The sequence below is a fragment of the Phyllopteryx taeniolatus genome, chromosome 2, assembly GCF_024500385.1.
Source record: "Phyllopteryx taeniolatus isolate TA_2022b chromosome 2, UOR_Ptae_1.2, whole genome shotgun sequence".
Classification (NCBI taxonomy): Eukaryota; Metazoa; Chordata; class Actinopteri; order Syngnathiformes; family Syngnathidae; genus Phyllopteryx; species Phyllopteryx taeniolatus.
Window position 1 is genome coordinate 7,055,260 of NC_084503.1, and position 19,951 is coordinate 7,075,210.

A 19,951-nucleotide genomic window follows, 5' to 3' on the forward strand; every position below is an offset into this window, starting at 1 on the left:
CCGTTCCATTCTTCCCTCACTCGTGAACAAGACCCCAAGATACTTGAACTCCTCCACTTGGGGCAGGATCTCATCCCCGACCTGGAGAGGGCACGCCACCCTTCCTTTTCCGACTGAGGACCATGGTCTCAGATTTGGAGGTGCTGATTCTCATCCCAGCCGCTTCACACTGGGCTGCGAACTGCTCCAGTGAGAGTTGGAGGTCACGGCTTGATGAAGCCAACAGAACCACATCATCTGCAAAAAGCAGAGATGCAATACTGAGGCCACCAAACCGGACCCCCTCTACGCCTCAGCTCCGCCTAGAAATTCTGTCCATCAAAGTTATGAACAGAATCGGTAACAAAGGGAAGCCTTGGCAGACTCCAACCCTCACCGGGAACGAGTCCGACTTACTGCCGAATATGTGGACCAAACTCTGACTCCGGTTGTACAGGGGCTGAACAGCCCGTATCAGGGGGTTCGGTACCCCATACTCCTGAAGCACCCTCCACAGGACTCCCCGAGGGACACGGTTGAACGCCTTCTCCAAGTCCACAAAACACATGTAGACTGGTTGGGCGAAATCCCATGCACCCTCGAGGACCCTGCCGAAGGTGTAGAGCTCGTCCACTGTTCCAAGGCCAGGACGGAAACCACACTGCTCCTCCTGAATCTGAGATTCGACGGACCCTCCTCTCCAGCACCCCTGAATAGACCTTACCAGGGAGGCTGAGGAGTGTGATCCCCCTGTAGTTGGAACACACCCTCTGGTCCCCCTTCTTAAAAAGGGGGACCACCACCCCAGTCTGGCAATCCAGAGGCACTGTCCCCGATGTCCACGCGATGTTGCAGAGGCGTGTCAACCAGGACAGCCCCACAACATCCAGAGCCTTGAGGAACTCCGGGCGAATCTCATCCACCCCCGGGGCCTTGCCACCGAGGAGCTTTTTAACTACCTCGGTGACCTCAAACCCAGACATAGGTGAGCCCGCATCAGAGAACCCACACTCTGCTTCCTCATGGGAAAGGCGTGTCGGTGGAATTGAGGAGGTCTTTGAAGTATTCTCCCCACTATACACAGTGTTGGTGGTGAACTGCTTTCCTCTCCTGAGACGCTGCATGGTGGACCAGAATTTCCTCCAAGCCGTCCGGAATTCTTTCTCCATGGCCTCACCGAACTACTCCCATACCCGACTTTTTGCATTATCAAAGCTGCATTCCGCTTGGCCAGCCGGTACTCATCACCTGCCTCTGGAGTCCCACCGGCCAAAAAAGCCCGATAGGACTCCTTCTTCAGCTTGACGGCATCCCTCACTGTTGGTGTCCACCAACGTGTTCGGGGATTGCCGCCACGACAGGCACCGACCACCTTACGGCCATAGCTCTGGTCGGCCGCCTCAGCAATGGAGGCACGGAACATGATCCACTCGGACTCGATGTCCCCCGCAATCCCCGGAACATGAGCAAAGTTCTGTCGGAGGTGGGAGTTGAAACTCCTTCTGACAGGGGATTCTGCCAGACGTTCCCAGCAGACCCTCACAATACATTCGGGCGTGCCACGTCGAACCGGCATCTTCCCCCACCAACGGTGCCAACTCACCACTAGGTGGTGATCAGTTGACAGCTCCGCCCCTCTCTTCACACTAGTGGCCAAGACATGTGGCCGCAAGTCCGATGACACGACCACAAAGTCGATAATCGAACTGCGACCTAGGGTGTCCTGATGCCAAGTGCACGTGTGGACACCCTTATGCTTGAACATGGTGAACATCCGTGATAAGCTCAGAAGTCCAATCACAAGAATACCGCTCGGGTTCTTATCGGGGGGGGGGGGGGGGGGGGGGGGGGGGCGTTCCTCCCAATCATTGCCCACGTGAGCATTGAAGTCCCCCAGCAGAACGATGGAGTCCCCAGCGGGAGCGCTCTCCAGCACCTCCTCCAAGGACTCCAGAAAGGGTGGGTACTCTGAACTGCCGTTTGGTGCATAGGCACAAACAACAGTCAGGACCCGTCCCCCCACCCGAAGGCAGAGGGAGGCTACCCTCTCGTCCACCGGTGTGAACCCCAACGTACAGGCGCCAAGCCGGGGGGCAATAAGTATACCCACACCTGCTCGGCGCCTCTCACCGTGGGCAACTCCAGAGTGGAAGAGAGTCCTACCCCTCTCGAGAGGACTGGTACCAGAGCCCAAGCTGTGTGTGGAGGCGAGTCCGACTATATCTAGTCGGAACTTCACATACGAACCGTCTTCACATATTTGCAGATTAAAATTTGATTTATAAAGTACTGCATGATTTGGCCCCAGCTCCTCTGGCTGAGTTCATCAGCCAAAGAAACAGCTCTGAGCGTGTCACTCGAGGCTCTGTCAGAGGTGACTGTCTCATTCCTCTGCGCAGGAGCACTTTCAGTAAGTCAGCCTGGTCAGTGAGGAGCGCTGGTGAGTGGAACTCAGTACCTGAGGTGGTTAAACTGCTTACAACATACAAGGCCTTCACAAAAAAACTGAAAATGTGGCTAGTTAACACCTATAGCTGCCAACACTAAAAGACAAGTATGTTATGTTGTTTTTTTGTTATGATCAAAATATTTGTGGTTTTATTCTCTCTTAATAGTATAGTTTGATTATGTATCCTGTATTATATTGTCTTGTAGATGTATTTTACTGCTTTTTTACATCATGGCCAGGGGACTACAGATGAAAACTAGCCTTCTGGCTAATTCTGGCTTTTTTAACCATGTGTACTTCATGTGTTTTATGAAATTGCATTGTCCCCTTTCAAAAATAAACTGATAAACAACTTCTCGACCTCACACACCAGCTCGGGCTCCTTCCCTGCCAGAGAGGTGAGATCCCACGTCCCTAGAGCCAGCTTCTGTAGCCGGGGATCAGATCGCCAAGGTCCCCGCCTTCGGCCACCGCCCAGCTCCCACTGCACTCGACCCCAATGGCTCCTCCCACACGTGGTGAGCCCATGGGACGGGGGACCCACGTTACCCTTTTGGGCTGTGCCCGGCCGGGCCCCATAGGTGCAGGCCCGGGCACCAGGCGCTCACCTTTGAGCCCCACCACCAGGCCTGGCTCCAGTGGAGGGCCCCGGTGACCCGCGTCCGGGCAAGGGAAAACCAAGTCCATCGTTTGTCATCATCATAAGGGGTCTTTGAGCCGTGCTTTGTCTGGTCCCTCACCTAGGACCTGTTTGTCATGGGTGACCCTGCCAGGGGCATAAAGCCCCAGACAACTTAACTCCTAGGATCATTGGGACACACAAACCCCTCCACCACGATAAGGTGACGGGTCAAGGAGGGGCCGCTGTGAAGCATTCTAATTAATAAATGCTTCTTTTATGTGATCTTAGGTATGGGTGTGTCGTAGGGTTTGAAATAGGGGCGTAAGAAATTAGAAATATGCAATAAGAAATATGAGGTTGGTTGTATTACTGTAGTTGTACTGTATGCAGTGCCGTAGAACTTGACTACATTAAAACGAGAGCAGCATTACCTCAATTATTGACATGACAGTAAAACTAGGATACTCAGTGTTCTTCAGTAGAGTTCTACACCACTGCAAACTCTACCCTGTTACCACTCAAATGTGCAAAGGATTTATGTTCATAGAATCATGTAGAATAGTTTGAGAGGCGCTTACATTGGGATTCATTAGCACGGGTGTGACTGCCATTTAAAAAAACATTGGATTTGCTGAATGCTTTTGTTGCTGGAGGAACACCTACCGATGGTTTTGGCTTTGACTGCAATCGGCCTCCGGAGCTCCGTCACAAACTTTTTGGCATCCAGGCGTATCTCAATGATGTTATTCAGAAGAGCAAAGAGTGGAGCCAGAGGAAACGAGGCCACAAAAAGAGTCACCATCCCAAACTGGATGACTACAGAAAACATGAGACATTCGCTCTTGTTAAATTCTAGAAAGGTTTGAAAAACGTAAAACAATTCACGATTGTAGGTGGTGAATTCAACAACAAAACACAAGCTACGCAAAACAGTTGTCAGAATGAATTGCTTTCTTTTTATTATTTGATTTGAAACAGCCTGCCCACCCTTGCCTCCAATATTGTAGCATATAATTGAGTTTCACAGTATCTTGTGGGGATTCAAAGAACAACTTACTCATTTCCATGTACTCTGGATTGAGACCAACAAAAGGACCGAGCAAATGGTCTTTCTCGTGTTGCTGCAAGGATTTGGTCAACTCTTCTTGTTGCTGTTTGTCCAGCGCAGACTTTTTCTTACGTAGCATTTTTTTCAGCTTGCTACAGAAAAAAATAAACAGCAATGAATGTACAGTGTTCCCCCTGCTATATATTCCTTTTTTTTTTATCATTTGACATATGTTTCAAGCATGAAATCACACTGTGCTGAGGAGGTGCTTTTAGGACAGTAATATATATATATATATATGTATATATATATGTATATATATATGTATATATACAACCCCAATTCCAATGCAGTTGGGACGTTGTGAATACAATGATTTGCAAATCATGTTCAACCTATATTTAATTGAAAACACTACAAAGACAAGATATTTCAAGTTCAAACTGGTAACCTTCATTGTTTTTTTTTTTAGCAAATAATCTGTAACTTTGAATATTATGGCTGCAACAATGAGATGCATAAAGTCATAGACTCAAGTCAGACGGAAGTCACCAATTTTAGGACTTGGGACTTGACTACAATTGCAAATCAACATTTACAAAATAGTGGGCAAACTGTTTTGTTTTTTGAAATAACACACTACTTTTTTTTTGTCCATGTCAAAAACAACAACACAAAACGTTTCTGTGCGCTCGAAGCGCCTTCCCTATCTCAAACGGACTCGACGCTCTCCTTCCACTTGCGGCCGGTAGAATGTACACATTCGCAGCCTTCGCAATTGATCAAACTCTTAACGCCGTTTCACATAACACCAAACCACAGGGTCCTCTATTTTCAAGAAGTTACAAGGGGGAAAAAAAAGGAGGTACTGTAAACACTTATAACAACTACTCTAATGGAACTTCAAACAGCTTATTAGTTTGCTTAAGCTTAAGCAAAACTTAACCTACTGCTGGCTGACATCATCAGTACCTTACTCAAGAACTCAAGTGTGAACCCACAACCCTTGTGTTGGAAAAGGACCACCCTAACGCTCCCCCACTGTGTTACTTGTTTGATTAGGATTTTGAGAGGCCTTTTCTATCTCTCTTTTCATTTTCAATGCTTTTAATTCCTTTGTTCCTGTATTTCGATCAATCATTCTTTGAGTAACCTTGAGTAACCTTGAGTAAAACGGGGACAACAAAGAATCTATCTGATGTGGAACCCCAAATCTTTTCTTGTTTCTAAAACCATTCTGTTCCTTTTGTCATTCCTTTATCGAGCCTTTTGATATTCTCTTTCCTTTGGTCCATTTAATCATCTGACAAGAAGAGTTGGAATCCGAGCGTTAGGGTCTGCTTCAAGATCATTGGAGTCCAGCAAACAGATTTGAGTGTGCGTGTTCACATCTCATGTGCTGAATTGATCGATTATATTTGCATCTAATCCTCCCAGTACATGCAAAATTCCTGCAACTGCAAGCCACGTTTGCCACGTTTGCCAGATGCAATTCTGAGTGTGCCTGGCGTTTTTGCATGTGCAAACCTTTCGTTAATCAGTCCCTCATTTATCAAGGGCGGCTAAATATTTATGCAATGGATAGCATTTGCTATTCAATTTTTTCTTTTCTCCGGGCACTCCGGTCTCCTCCCACATCCCCAAAACCTGCATGGTAGGTTAACTGACAACTCTAAATTGCCCGTAGGTGTGAATGTGCGTGCAAATGGTTGGTTGTTTTGCATGTGCCCTACGATTGGCCGGCAACCAGTTCAGGGTGTGCCCCGCCTCCTGCCCGATGATAGCTGGGATAGGCTCCGGCACGCCCGCGACCCTTGTGAGGAGAAAATGGACGGATGGATGGATGGATGGATGGATGGATTAACGGAGGGTACCAACAATTTGTGCTCATACGTGCACGTGTGTCTTTCTGTCAAACAGGCCAAATGCAAGTTTAGCACTTACGGTATGCCAATCTCAAACAGGTTGTTTTGGATGAGCTGCTTGCCGAGCATGGTGATACATAACTGGATGCATAACTCCATTAGGCAGCCTGCGTGGGCACACTGGAAAAAAAACAAGACATGAAGACACTCAAACATCACTACAATCTCATTTGATATCTAAAACACCATTGTTACCTCTTCCATTCTGTATGATGCTACAACATACACGTAGTTTCCTGGCCGCCCCACAAGCCTACGGAACAAACGCAAGTTAGCAATCATTTGAACAACGACAACTTGATTTTGCAAACTGGCATCTGCTTTTGGGCGCCACTTGTTTTGTCTCCTGTAATATCCAATAACACTCGCTGCGGTAAATGCCAAATATAGCAAAACTGTACATGAGACCAATTAAATACAGTTCAATGAAATCTCCCGAATGCGAGTCCGTTGTGTTGCATGGACGCGGTAGACTAGCGAAAGCTTAAAATCAAAAAATAAAACAATATAGGAGATCTTAATGGATATTGTAAAGCCTCTCGACTTGGCCAGTGTAAAAGCGACAGTGCTAATCATTTCATAATAGATTTCACAAGCGGCTATTAATAAGTGCAGCAATGCAAAACTAGTGTGTGATTTCTTACCTGCCCCTAAAAAAAGCCAAATAAACAATAGGCGTAAAAGCATTGACAAACTTCAAAACAAATGTCTTGAAGATAAGCCGCTCTTCAAAGCTTTTGTCTGTTTTTGGAACCTCTGCAAAAGAGTGGGGGGGGGAAAAAATGCATTGAATTGCTTTTGCATACTAAAATGAAACAAATATGGCTTTTTTTTTTCCCTGTGTGAATAATCTATCAGCGACACAACGGCATTAGAGACCAATCATCTACGTTTTGCTCCAGATTCCAATCATCCCAGGTACAGTATATATCCGTGAGTGGATATTTTCTTACCTAGTACCGTGAGCCAGCGTGCAATAGCGCCATAGATTTCATCTAAGATGATGATGACGATGAGGTTGATGATGGCAGCTGTGGTTTTGACGGTGGCTCGGACGTTGTACTGTGCTGCAGGGTAGGTGCTGATGTGCAAGGCTGTTTTAATGCTAATTCGGTAGAGGACAACTCCAAAAACAATGACAAATGTCACTGTGATCTAAAGACGGAAAGGGAAAGACAACAACCGATTTGACGTCGAGGTTTCGTCTACTGCGTCACAGCAAAAAAAAAAAAAAAAACATTTCTTTCCATGAAAAGATCGAAATTAAGGAGACAATTACTCACCATGAAAGCCATCATGGCAACAGTATTCAAGTAAGCTGGCAGTCTGTCTGTACAAGTCAGCTTCACCTTCTCACCCTAACATAAAAAAAAAAAAAAAACATACAATTGTACAAGTTTGGTCTGCTCAGCAGTGTTTGTTTATAAAAGGTAAAAACACTACACCTTTCATGATTTTAGCATTTGAATCAAAACGAATTCAAGAATAACATGTGTTCCTTTCTTTACATCCGCCGCCATTTTGACTTGCTGCACAACACGCATACGTGCAGTTGTACAGTGGCAGTAGTATAGTAGATGAATCGCGGATGCACGCAGCCATAGACGGATAGACGGACTTACACGTTTTACGGCGCAAAACGGACCACGCCCATGATGCTGCGTGGGGTCCTGGTTCAAAATCGGCCAGCCAAAAAACTTTCTTTCTGGTGTTGTGACAAACAAAATCTGTGACCCCAAAAGAACGGCGACCAAGATGTAACCAAGGGGCTCCATAGCAATTTCGAATGATCAAATTGGATTTTTCTTTTGTTGGACTATGATGTCTTTATTCCGGAATAGCACAAAGATTAACGATTCAATTGTGATTCACTCGTCATTTGTTACTGCTATTGCGAATCGCGAATGGGCATTTAGACAGCGAGTCCTATTGCAAACACTCACACCTAGCGATAAGCTTTTTCTTGATCCTTGTTATTGTATGTTATTTATGTCTTGTGTTCTATATTCTTATTCTATTTGTATTTCTTGGGACTTATTTTGCTATTCCTGGGACCTTGGGTATCAAACGTTGTGCCACATAATGTGTAAATGTGTGTTGCTATGATAATCCAAATCCCTTAAGTCCTTGAATCCCTCTCTATATCTGCTTTTTTATTTAAAAATCCAAACATTTTGATGTTCAGAGCAGGATTTGACATCGTAGAACTCAGTAACGTGGGATCGATAACATTTCAGAGGCATAATGATTCCGCCGCGATGGGCTGGCAACCGGTAGGACCAAAAGGGTTCACAGTGCCAAAATCAGCTCGTACAGTGCTCTCATGATAGCATTTCATCTGTCATAGATGGACAGAAACATTGAACACATTTATCATACCTTCGAGGTTGAATTTTCTTGTCTCATTGCTTTTTGCATGACACGCAACTCATACTCGGCTCGGTTGTGGTCCTGAAAAAAGACATCACTTATAATATGTTAGTTATCGGTAATGTCAAGGGTGTGAGTACAAGTCCTTAAAGGTGCCATATTTTACCAAACCGACTTTTTTGGAGTCTTTGGGATGTAATATTGGCATTCCTGAGCGCCAGATGTTTTTCTGCTGACAGGCCTGAAATCAGGTCATTCAAATTTCTCGAGCTTATCTACGTCACTAGCGAAGATCTCTGCCTACCTCTCCGCTCCCGAGCCAGTGTTGTCAACATAACAAACACGTGTGCTATCACAAGTGGGTCTTGGAAAGGGGACGGTCTTAGCCAAATACGGACAAAGCGGATCCAAAACTGGGTCAAACAGAAGTAGCTGTTAGGAGGGCCTTTTCTGGACCAGGGTGTTTTTAAAAAAATGAAATTGACACTTTTATACTAAGCCCACGTGAGAGAGTCACTCTATGGAGTTCTAAATCGCCCAAAATATGGCCCCTTTAAGGAGTTTATGAAAATGCAGACATGAAATACACCAGACAAAATAATAAGGTGAGAGAAATTTACTGAACAAACATTCAAAGATCAAAACAGAAACACAGGATGCGGGTAGCAACATTATTTTTGGGTTCGAATGAATCCCTTGACACCCACAGCTTCAGCTGCATGTTTACTATGGGAGCTACAAAGTCTTGCATCAGACACATCTGCACTCAGGATGCTTTGACACTAGCACTTTTCAATTGTACTCTAGTTTGTTTCCCCCATTGGTGCGGTTCAGTCGGACCGGGGTGAACACAGCAAAGGAAATCCACCGTTCGGAGTCTGCCTACACGTTGTGGTCTCTGTACAGTTCCGATCGCACTCGAGCGCAGTTCCCATGTGATATGAACGCTATCTGACCTTGGTTCGCTACAGACTAAATGTAAGCGCATTCATGTTGATCCTGAACAGCTCTATAGCCCCTTAGTTTTTTTTATGATGCAACTTGCGCAGTAGGGCAACAAGATTAGCACTAGCATCATCAGCTAACAGGATCATAGCGACAGGTGACCCGGAGACAGTAAATTTAATGTAGCAACTTTGTTTTATTTAGATGCATCAGAATGCATTGCACTCGTCTATTTGCTGGTGTTTACGGTGTTGCTAGATTCTCCAGATGATTATGAACGTTAACAGCAAATGCCAGTTTTTGTCCTTGTGTTGATTTCTTCTTCTTCTTTTTTGCGTGTGTATCACTCCCTTCTTACAGAGAAGAGAGCAAACGAGACCAATACGAATGATTTACATTTCGTGATGCCAATAGAAAAGCGATTCACATACAGGTGCCACGCTGTTCGAGCACACGTGTCAAAAACCGCCACAGATGGTAAGTATCTAAATAAGCGGTAGATATAGTAATTCGATGGATGGTTCCATTTTCACAGACATCCAATATCAATATTTTCATACATCTACAGAACCGGCAACATGGCTACGCTTCGCAGTACTAATAGCAACAGTTGCTTTAGTTTACGTTGCTTAGCGCAGTCAAGAAGATGATCGACTGAGAGCAAAATAATGTTAATATTCCATGCTCACATAATGTCTATATGCAGCCATTGCACCCATATAGCAGTCTGCGGTAACGGATGGAATGCAGGAAAAGTACAGGTTAGCCCCAAAATTGAAAAGAATGCCCCGACGGAGGAGATACAGCAAGGTTAAAAAAAAAAAAAAAAAAAAGCATTGACAGAAAGAAAGCAGATAATGTCGAGATTACAAAAGTGGCAAAGCTTGCACGGAAGACTGACTAAAAAGAGTTAAAAGAGGTAAGAGGTCAAACAAGTCAAACCTTATGTTCCTCCTGCAAAGTACACCATCAACAAAAAAGGGACAACATGTCAGCCATTGTATAGATGCCAAATGATTACACAATCATTGAATACCCCATATGTATGTCATACACATACTATATGATTACTTTAATAAACTAATAATCAAATATATTTTGTTGAGTGACACAAGAAATATGCACACATGACTTTGTGCCGACAGAACATAAATGCAAATTGAGATTTGTAGAACTCTGGACAACATCTTGAAATATGTAATGTAAATATGTATTTCACCTCCTCTTCCTCTCCGAAGGCTGTCAGGTCCCAGACATAGTTAAGTCGCATCTGTCGTCTCTTCCAGTGCTCCATGAAGAGAACAGCTACGCAAGCAAGCATACACAGCTCAATGTTAAACTCATTATACCGGACTGTAGGGCTTGCGCAACTTCCGATGTTTTCGAAAGTCGACGCTAACGTATGAGAGTTGTGTCAACGTTGACTTGTCTCTGATGATATCATTGATATTTTTTTTCAGTGCAGTACAGGAGAAGGGAATCATTTGCAATGTTTACAATTCTAAGTTAATGATTCGTTGCTAAAAAGAATCAAGTCGATCAGTTTGAACATGATGTCATATCTTGTCTTTGTAGTGTATTCAATGAAATATAGCTTGAACATGATTTGCGAAACCATTGTATTCCGTTTTGATTGAATTGGAATTGGGGCTCCATTATTTTTGTAATTGAATTGAAAAAAAATGGCAATGTATTTACCCCACAGAGCCATGAAAATGGAGAAAAACACAGTTGCTGGGTTGTCGAAGAGGTGGCTTGCTCGGGCAGTGCCACAAGCTGTCACGAGTTTCCAGTAGCCGCAAGCGCGATCACAAAGTGGGCACATGGTGATGTTGTTCCTCGGATCACAAATCTCCATACTATAGGGAGACGGTGGAGAGGAAAATGAGAACAAACCAAAGGGTATATATAATATGTCAAATGAAACAGCCTGTCCTTTTGGTGAATAAACATTTGAGGTTTTGCATATGTAGTGTCACAGTTGGTATGCCGTGAAGAGAGAACGATGGATCTTTTTTTTCTTCTCTTGAAAAGTGTGGAAAAGTCACTTGAATCAAAAAGGAATGAAAACACTGGACATTGTCAAAGAAATTGTTATGCTGTTTAAAAACGGGGCGGAATGTTGGGCGACTGGTTAGCACCTCTGCCTCGCAGTTCCGAGGACCCGCGTTCAAATTCTGGCATTGTAGGTTCCTTGAAGTATCTAAACTGTCCGTAGGTGTGTAATGTGAGCGCGAATGATGGTTTGTTTACATGTGCCCTTCGATTGGCTGGCGACCAGTTCAGGGTGGTACCCCACCTCTCACCCAGAGTTAGCTGGCATAGGCTCCAGCCTGTCTGCGACCCTAGTGGGGATAAGGGGTATGGAAAATTGATGGATGGATGTTTCAAAATGTGTGTGTGACTCATAAAGCAAACAAGTTCATTCCCATAAGGAATTATTAAGGAAAGGTTTTATTCGGTGAATGCAGTATTAGGAGATTAGTTGTAAAAAAGCCACTCAAAGGTATTCAAAGCTGCTTGTGTCTTTTGGTGTCCCAAGGACCTCTGAAGTCGAACAGTCATTTCTATAAAATTGTACTTCGGCTAACCCCTAAGGAATCTTACAAGGAGAAATATTTAGGTCTCTGTGGAATTCTGAGCCCAATGGGCAAATTCTGTTTTTTGTTTTTGTTGTTTTGACTGATGAAGGCCATACTGATTTCGATGGTCCGGATGGATGGAGTTCTGGATGGTTGGTGGGTGTCCACCGTGTCGCAAGAAGGCGGCGCAGGGATGTTTTTTGTAGTCTCTGGCGTTTAAAGGTGTCAAAATAAGCCCTGCAAAGTATGTCGACTTTCTGACCATTCCCTGCCATGGTGTAAAAAAGAAAAACGCTCTACTGACTGGGAGCATTTCCGGGGTGTGCATTGTGCAAAACAACATCAGTTTGGCTAAGGACCCCCGAGCAGCCGCGAGAGAATTCAAGATGAACAAATCCATGGTTCGCAAGTGGAGGAAGCAGGAAAAAGAGCTTCCCAAAGTCAAGAAGACGAAGCTGAGTTTCCGCGAAAAACAAAACGGGGAAACAAGGCGAGGTGGCCCGAGTTGGAAGACCAACTCGAGCAATGGATTCATGAGCAAAGAATAACTCGGGGCTTGCCATCATACCGGCAGGCTTGACAAACCACTGGACATCGGTGTAAACAGGGCGCTCAAAGCGAAGTTGCGAGCGGCGTGGGAGCCATGGATGACAGATGGCGAACACAGCTTTACTAAGACTCGGAGGCAGCGCCGGGCGAGTTACGCCACAATTTTGAATGGATTGTGGATGCTGGGCTAACGTGTCTGCTTGCACTGTTGTTCGAGCTCTCGCACGGCAACGAGACTGACTCGAACCTGCCGTGTTTGATTGAGAACTTGCCCAGCTGTTCATTTCGGATACAGAACATCAGGACTTTGATGGGTTTGTGGATGAGGATTGATCAAAACATAACGTGAGTACATTGTTAAATACTTCGATAAAGTACAACCGAACTCAATTTTGCTCCTGCTGCCTTTTTAAAACCATTGTTTTAGCGTGCATGCATGTTACCGTATGTTTTAAGCTAGCGTATGTTTTACCATGTCTGCGCCCAATAATACGGTGTGTTAAATACAGAAATAGACCCTGTAACTGAGACTGCGCCTTTTAATACGGTGCGCCCTATGGTCGTGAAAATACGGTATTTGTATATGAATGGCACACACCTGTCTATATAAGGTCTCATAGTTGGCAGTGCATATCAGAGCAGAAACTAAGCAATGAAGTCTCAGCAATTGTCTGCAGATCTCTGAGACTGGATTGTGTCAAGCCACAAATATGGGGAAGGATACAAAAGAATTTCAGCAGCATTGAAAGTCCAGAAAAGCACTGTGGTCTTGATTATTCGGAAATGGAAGAGGTTTGGAACCACCGGGACCCTTCCTAGATCTGGCCGTCTGGCCAAGCTGAGTAACCGGGGAAGAAGGGCCTTGATCAGAAAGGTGAACAAGAACCCTATGGTCACTCAGGCCTTTATGGTAGAGTGGCTAGACAGAAGCCACTTCTCACTGAAAGGCACATGGCAACCCGCTTGTAGTTTGCCAAAAGGCACCTTAAGGATTCTCAGACCTGCAGAAACAAAATTCTGTGGTCTAATGAAACGCAAATAGAACTTTTTGGCCTAAATTGCAAGCGTCTTATCTGGAGAAGAAGAGGCACTGCTCATCACCTGGCTAACACCATCACTACTGTGAAGCATGGTGGTAGCAGCATCACGCTGTGGGGCTGTTTTTGTGCTGCAGGAACTGGCCGACTAGTCCGCATAGACGTTAAGATGACAGCTGCCAAATACGGAGAAATTCTTCAAGAGAACTTGCTCCAGAGTGCTCTGGAACTCAGACTAGGGCGTTGATTCACCTTCCAACACGGCAATGACCCAAAGCACAGAGACAAGATAACAAAGGAGTGGCTTCAGGAGCAGCCTGTGAATGTCCTTGAGTGGCTCAGCCAGAGGCCGGACGTGAATCCAATCGGACATCTCTGGAAAAACCTAAGAATGGCTGTCCACCGACGCTGCCCATCTAACTTGACTGACCTTGAGAGGATCTGCAGAGAAGAATCTAAGAAAATGCCCCAAAACAGGTCTGCCAAGCTCATAGAGAGACATACCCAAGAAGATTTAAGGCTATGATTGCTGCCAAAGGTGCTTCAACAAAATATGAAGCCAAGGGTGGGAATACTTATGTACCTATTATGTTTTAAAAGTTTACATTTTCAATAAATTTGCGTTGTCTGGATTATTAATTACTTTGTCATTATGGGATACTTTATGTAGATTTTTTAAAAAGAAAGCAATGCTCAAATCAGCTTTAGAATGCAAAATGTGGAAAAGGTGAAGGGGTGTGAATACGTTCTGGTAGTACTGGATACATACAGACCCTTTCCAAAAAATCGGAATATCTGAAAAGATGATTTATTTCCATACCTCCGTTCAAAAAGTTACACTTTCATAGATTATAGATTCATTTATTTTTTACATAATGTGGGCTTCCAGCTCATAAAACCCATGAAATCAGGAATTCAAAACATTAGAATACTGTGAAGAAATCAGCCCAAATTTTCTGTTTGGAGAGGATCTGTATGGAAATGCAGATTTCATCTTCCAGCAGGACCTGGGCACTGGCCATAGCGCCAGAAGCAGCAAAACCTGGTTTTGCACTACTAAGGTTCTGGTCGGGGGGGGCGTAATTGTCGTTTGCTTCTTTTTATTGAATAGGGAAACAAATGTATTCAAATCCGATATCGGATTTTGGCGGGGGAAAAAAATCTGAGATTTGACTATAACTGTCCTGTTTGCGTGTGTTGTGGTTGTTAGCTTCCCCGGCCTTGTGCACAGCTGCTGCCGAGAGCTTCGTCCCCATCTGTGCCTCGTTTCGCCTAATAATCATTTCACATTGTCTCATTCTATCGGGTTGCCGGTTCGTTGTACCTTGTCGTCACATTCCAGCATTCCTAGTTCCACGTCCCTGACTCACAGTAAGCCTTGACACAATTTATAATGACTGACCTTGCCTTTTGCCTCCCGCTTTTTGGATACTGTTGCCTTCTCTGACTGCCCACCCGTGTACCAAACTTGCCCATTTATTAAACTACTCTTTTGGAAGCGTCCTTTGTGTATTGGAGTCAGGCATTTGGCTCCTGTCCTTTGTTACGTTCATGACAGAAAACACCCTATTGACGAGCCTAAATATTTAGACAATTTCCAATTAAAATGAATATTAATATTACTTTAATATTTAATTTCAAAATATTTTGCTTCAACGGTTGAGGACAAATGTTACTGAATTCATTTTGTCTACCGATTACCTGCTGGGGCTTCCTACCCTGCCCATAAAACCTAGCGACGCCCCTGGTTTGAACAAAGGTTTGAAGCGCTCTGTTTCATCAGGGATGTGGAAGCTTAAAATACGATTGGAACAAGTTGCGAGTTATCCGAAATAAAAAAGAAACAATGATAAGTGATGATAAATAATGATGGGTTTCTGCCTACAGTTGTGCATCAGATATGTTACAAATCAAATCTCTAGCATACCTTGGTACATTATCATCAATAGTGGCACATCCATAGAGGAATACAATTACTCCAACAATGGCAGCAGGGATTAACATCTGTGTGTAGACTCCGAGCCAGGCAAAGTACAGTCCAACCTTCTCCCCGAAATACTTCCTGTGGGCATAAAAACAATGAAAACAAAATTGATATGAAACCCTAACATGTAGGGGAGGGGGGGATCGTCTTTGAATTGATCACGAGGAAGTGGCGAACAGATCTAAATGGATTATTACATTTGAATAATTGCTTCATAAAAAAAAATGGATGCTGGCGGAATTAAACAACTGCTCACATAACAGAGCCATCTAAGTGAATGACTCTCACTTTGATGAACACTAGGAAAAATAGAGCTCATATGATTGAGATATGTCACGTCATGTTAATAACTCACTCGTGTCTTGACGCCCAACCGGACTGTATAGACTGACAGTATTTAATGTAGTGTACCACATTATGTGATTGAGAGAAATTCAAATTAACCAAATTTCAGGCCTCTCGGCAGAAAAACGTTTGGAGCTCAGGAATGCATGGGCGATTTTAATTCATATTTCACATTTTTTTTTTACTGAGGCACCATAAAGACAACATTACATCCAAAGTACTCGAAAAATTTGGTTTGGCAAAATGTGGCAAACCCGTTTTTGTGTGTTTTGCAGTGATTTTGTGTTGCTTCACTTTAAATTTAAAAGTACAATTGTAAATCATTAAGCATGTTTTATTAAGTGTTTTTATTTTATTGTAGCACCATGTAGAGTGAATAAATAAAGGCAGATTTTTATAATACATTTATAATAATAGCATATTTGTATGATCAACATAATGACAAAAGATTTCATGTTTTTTTTTACATTAGTACGCATAATTTTACAATATTTTCGGGGTAATAGATTAAATAACAACAAATCAAAAGAGCCGTTTGGGAGACGATTCAAAAGAGCTGGTTGTCTAAAAAGAAGCGGAATTACCATTACTATTTTATGGTCGTGTGAATGTAGATACTTTGTTGTGAAGTTTGCGACCCTTAATTGTTGACGTGTGCATTGATTTGTTAGTGATAATATTGTGATCGTCTAAATCCAATGGTCATCTCTTCAGCTTTTTGCAATGCTGAAAAACATTTGTTGGATAATGTCACACTATAATGTATTTCATTGATCTCTTTCATTTTGTCTTGCTAAAAGATAGTGGACATTCATTTATCTGTCATTGATTTTAAATATGGAAATGTCATAGATCATTACAAAAGCTGTTGCTCCTTTGGACTAAAGAAGAACAGCTAGCGACTGACCAGGAAGTCAAGGTAAGAGAATTTCATTTTTTTTTTCCTTTATAATTGTAGCAACCTGGCTGTGAGAGTTAAGGGCTCTTGTGATTTCCAACTGCCTGTGAACGCACCGGAGGGACTCGTGACAATGACGCTCAATGGCACTGTAACAACTTTTATTGTGGCTAGGACACTTGGTTGTATAGTGTGTGGCAGGGACATTATTTATGAGGTAACGCGTGATTAATGGAGCAAAGGGGCATATCGCACACATGGGGGCACGTAGGGTCAAAAGTGGCCCCCACGAGCACTGCAATAGATCTCACCTAATTAGTCCAATGGGCTGGTACTTGTAGAAGACACTGTAGCTGGCCCATTCCTCATATAGTGTCTGTGAAGAGAGATAGTAACTTTTGTAACTGTATGGAAATGAACATATGGAATACACGCTATGTTACGTTGACAATTGACAACTGTGACTTTTTGTGGACAATTATACGATATCTGCTGACTATTGGTAATTGAGTTAAGTCGCTGTTCTGCTTCAACTTGCATTGAGGAGACACTGTATATGGGTTCCTTCTCAAAAAGTAGCTACATTGACACCTCTGTTCAGGAGATCTCAGGAGGTAACACCCTGGAGTAATCGCACGGGCTGTACCTCGCAAACGCCTACGGATCCCGAACGCTCAAACTCGTCGAGTTTGCCCTACAGCGACAACATGTTCCCAGCAAGATCACGGACCTTATCCTGGATTATTACAACAGTTACTGCTGACCCAGGCACATCTGCCTGGAAGTGCCTCGAGAACGGCATCATAACTGGCTGCACCATCTCAGTCATCCTCTTTGCCCTCGCCAATGAACATGATTGTTACGTCGGCAGAGGGAGAGTGCAGGGGCCCTCTACTGAAGTCTGGAGTGCGACGACCTTCAATAGAGACCTTCACGCATGTCCTTGACTGTCACCACTACATCTGTCCCAGGCAGCAGAAGCTCATCACTTGGGCAAGGGTGAGCTTCAAGACAGTAAAATCAAGGTCTTGCTACATGTGGAGCAACACCTGTAGACACACAATATCACAATACTGGCAGGAATGTATCAAGTCAAATATCATTACAGCTTACTGAGTCACTGAGAGTAGTGGTGATTCTTCTTCAGTTGTCTGCATGACTGTATTATACTGCCACCCTGTGGCCAATGCACAATAAATCGAATTGAAGCCTTAAATCCTGATGCACAAACTGTTCAATTCTTTACATTCGGTTTATTTATGTTACTACTCTGTTGTTTTTTAAAGAGCAATATTACAGTGTGCTATTTTCCCTATTAGAAAAGACATACGTGTTTTGGGGAGGCTGGAAGAGATGGCATGTCCATTCATTTCAATGGGGGGAAATGATTTGAGATATGAGTGTTTTGAGTTACGAGCGTGGTCAAACCATTATAAGGCTGAAAGTGGGCAGTGCTTTGTCCCCCCCCCCCCCCCCCCCCCCTCTCTCCAGCACTGATCACCTCCTTGCCTGCGCACTTGGGTTCAATCAGCGCTCATCACAACCTGCATTTAAGCATGGCAGTTCCAGCGTTCCAGCGCCAGAGTATTCCTGCACCTCCTCACGCTCCCTCGAAATAAACCCCTACCAACTGCTTCCTCTGTCTCAGTCTGCTTTTGAGTCCGGTTTAAAACCATTTGGTTTAAAACTGTCACAGGTTCCCTTGAAATTGCGGAGGTTGGTGAACGCTGTCTGCAAGTTAAATGAGAGCTTGCCTGGTGAACAAGCTCAAATTTGCAAATCCTCTCATTTGAGCTGAGTTGCTTAAATTGTCCATTTTTAAATATTGAATTGAACTGAACACGTATCAAGTAATCATACAGATGAAATTGATTGACGTGAGTCTATTTTGGTTACCTTTCTGTCATTAGGTTCCGCATTGACTCCCTCTATGTCCCCCTGTAACACAAACACTTCAATTCAATATCTAAAGCAGAGTAGCACAAAATTTAGCAGTCGTATTTACTTGTTTGTGGCCATAAAAATGTCACACGTTCTCTAAAATCGCAACACAATTATGCAGCCCATGGAGGCTTTACTATTACACAAGTATAATGGTGCGACCTGTTCTCAGGTCTGAGTGAGGAATTGATGCTGATACTCACATCATGAGGAGGATAAGCAGCTGTATAAACGCCATTGGCAAGCAAACTGGTGATCCCTGTGAAAATCGATATCATAAGCCGAAACATAGATGGAACAGTCACATCAACGATGCTAAGCAAGGCAGTATGTTCTGATTTGCTTCTGGAACAGAGTTCTGGTCCTCCGATCACGATATATACACATATATATATATATATATATATATATATTTATATTCATCCATTTTCTGAACCACTCATATAGAAAAATAACCATTCATAACACAGTTACATTCACACCTACGGACAATTTAGAGTCTTCAATCTACCTACCATGCATGTTTTTGGAATGTGGGAGGAAACCGGACTACCTGGAGAAAACCCACCTGGAGAAGTTCTGACCATTTATCCTGAAGCGCATTTGTGAGGTTACACACTGATGTTGGATGAGAAATCCTGGCTCAGCGTGCTAACCAGTCGTCCGCCTTGCCGGCACATGAAAATATATTTCCAATCCATCCATCCATTTTCTGAGCCGCTTCTCCTCACGTGGGTCGCGGGCGTGCTGGAGCCTATCCCGGCTGTCATCGGGCAGGAGGCGGGGCACACCCTGAACCGGTTGCCAGCCAATCGCAGGGCACATACAAACAAACAACCAGTCGCACTCATAGTCATGCCTACGGGCAATTTAGAGCCTCCAATTCATGCATGTTTTTGGGACGTGGGGGGAAACCCACGGAGGCACAGGGAGGCCGGATTTGAACCCGGGTCCTCAGAACTGTGTGGCAGATGTGCTAATCACCGTTCCACCTTAAAATACTAGTCTGGTTATATTTCAAATAGTTTTGTAATATCAAGAAAATGATGAAGATTAAAAGATAAATACTCTTGATAGGGTTAAAAATCTTGTGAATCACATCACAAACCGTGCATCTGAGATCTCACCACAGTGTTACCGAGCGATCTGAGATCGATTGTTCATGTCTGCTGAAAAATCCAGCATCAAGCACCATGGATTTTTTTTGCTGGGGTAGGATGGTTAATGCTGGTTTGTGCTGGTCAGCTACTGGTGGACCATCATGGGAATGCTGGTCA

General features: G+C 43.9%; 1 protein-coding gene across 4 annotated transcripts in view; it reads right to left on the bottom strand.

Moving 5' to 3' along the window:
- Positions 1-19,951, bottom strand: part of ano1a (anoctamin 1, calcium activated chloride channel a) — a 51,146-nt gene that overhangs the window by 13,390 nt on the left and 17,805 nt on the right. For all 4 annotated transcript variants that reach the window (XM_061757771.1, XM_061757749.1, XM_061757768.1 and 1 more), the window contains 15 exons: positions 18,878-18,933; positions 18,630-18,671; positions 17,045-17,109; positions 15,434-15,568; positions 11,037-11,197; positions 10,558-10,643; positions 10,281-10,292; positions 8,403-8,474; positions 7,307-7,381; positions 6,977-7,178; positions 6,668-6,779; positions 6,219-6,276; positions 6,043-6,143; positions 4,108-4,250; positions 3,714-3,866 (listed from right to left, as the gene is read on the bottom strand). In XM_061757771.1, the coding sequence (XP_061613755.1) occupies positions 3,714-3,866; positions 4,108-4,250; positions 6,043-6,143; positions 6,219-6,276; positions 6,668-6,779; positions 6,977-7,178; positions 7,307-7,381; positions 8,403-8,474; positions 10,281-10,292; positions 10,558-10,643; positions 11,037-11,197; positions 15,434-15,568; positions 17,045-17,109; positions 18,630-18,671; positions 18,878-18,933 (1,473 nt within the window). The remainder of the gene's footprint in view (positions 1-3,713; positions 3,867-4,107; positions 4,251-6,042; positions 6,144-6,218; positions 6,277-6,667; positions 6,780-6,976; positions 7,179-7,306; positions 7,382-8,402; positions 8,475-10,280; positions 10,293-10,557; positions 10,644-11,036; positions 11,198-15,433; positions 15,569-17,044; positions 17,110-18,629; positions 18,672-18,877; positions 18,934-19,951) is intronic.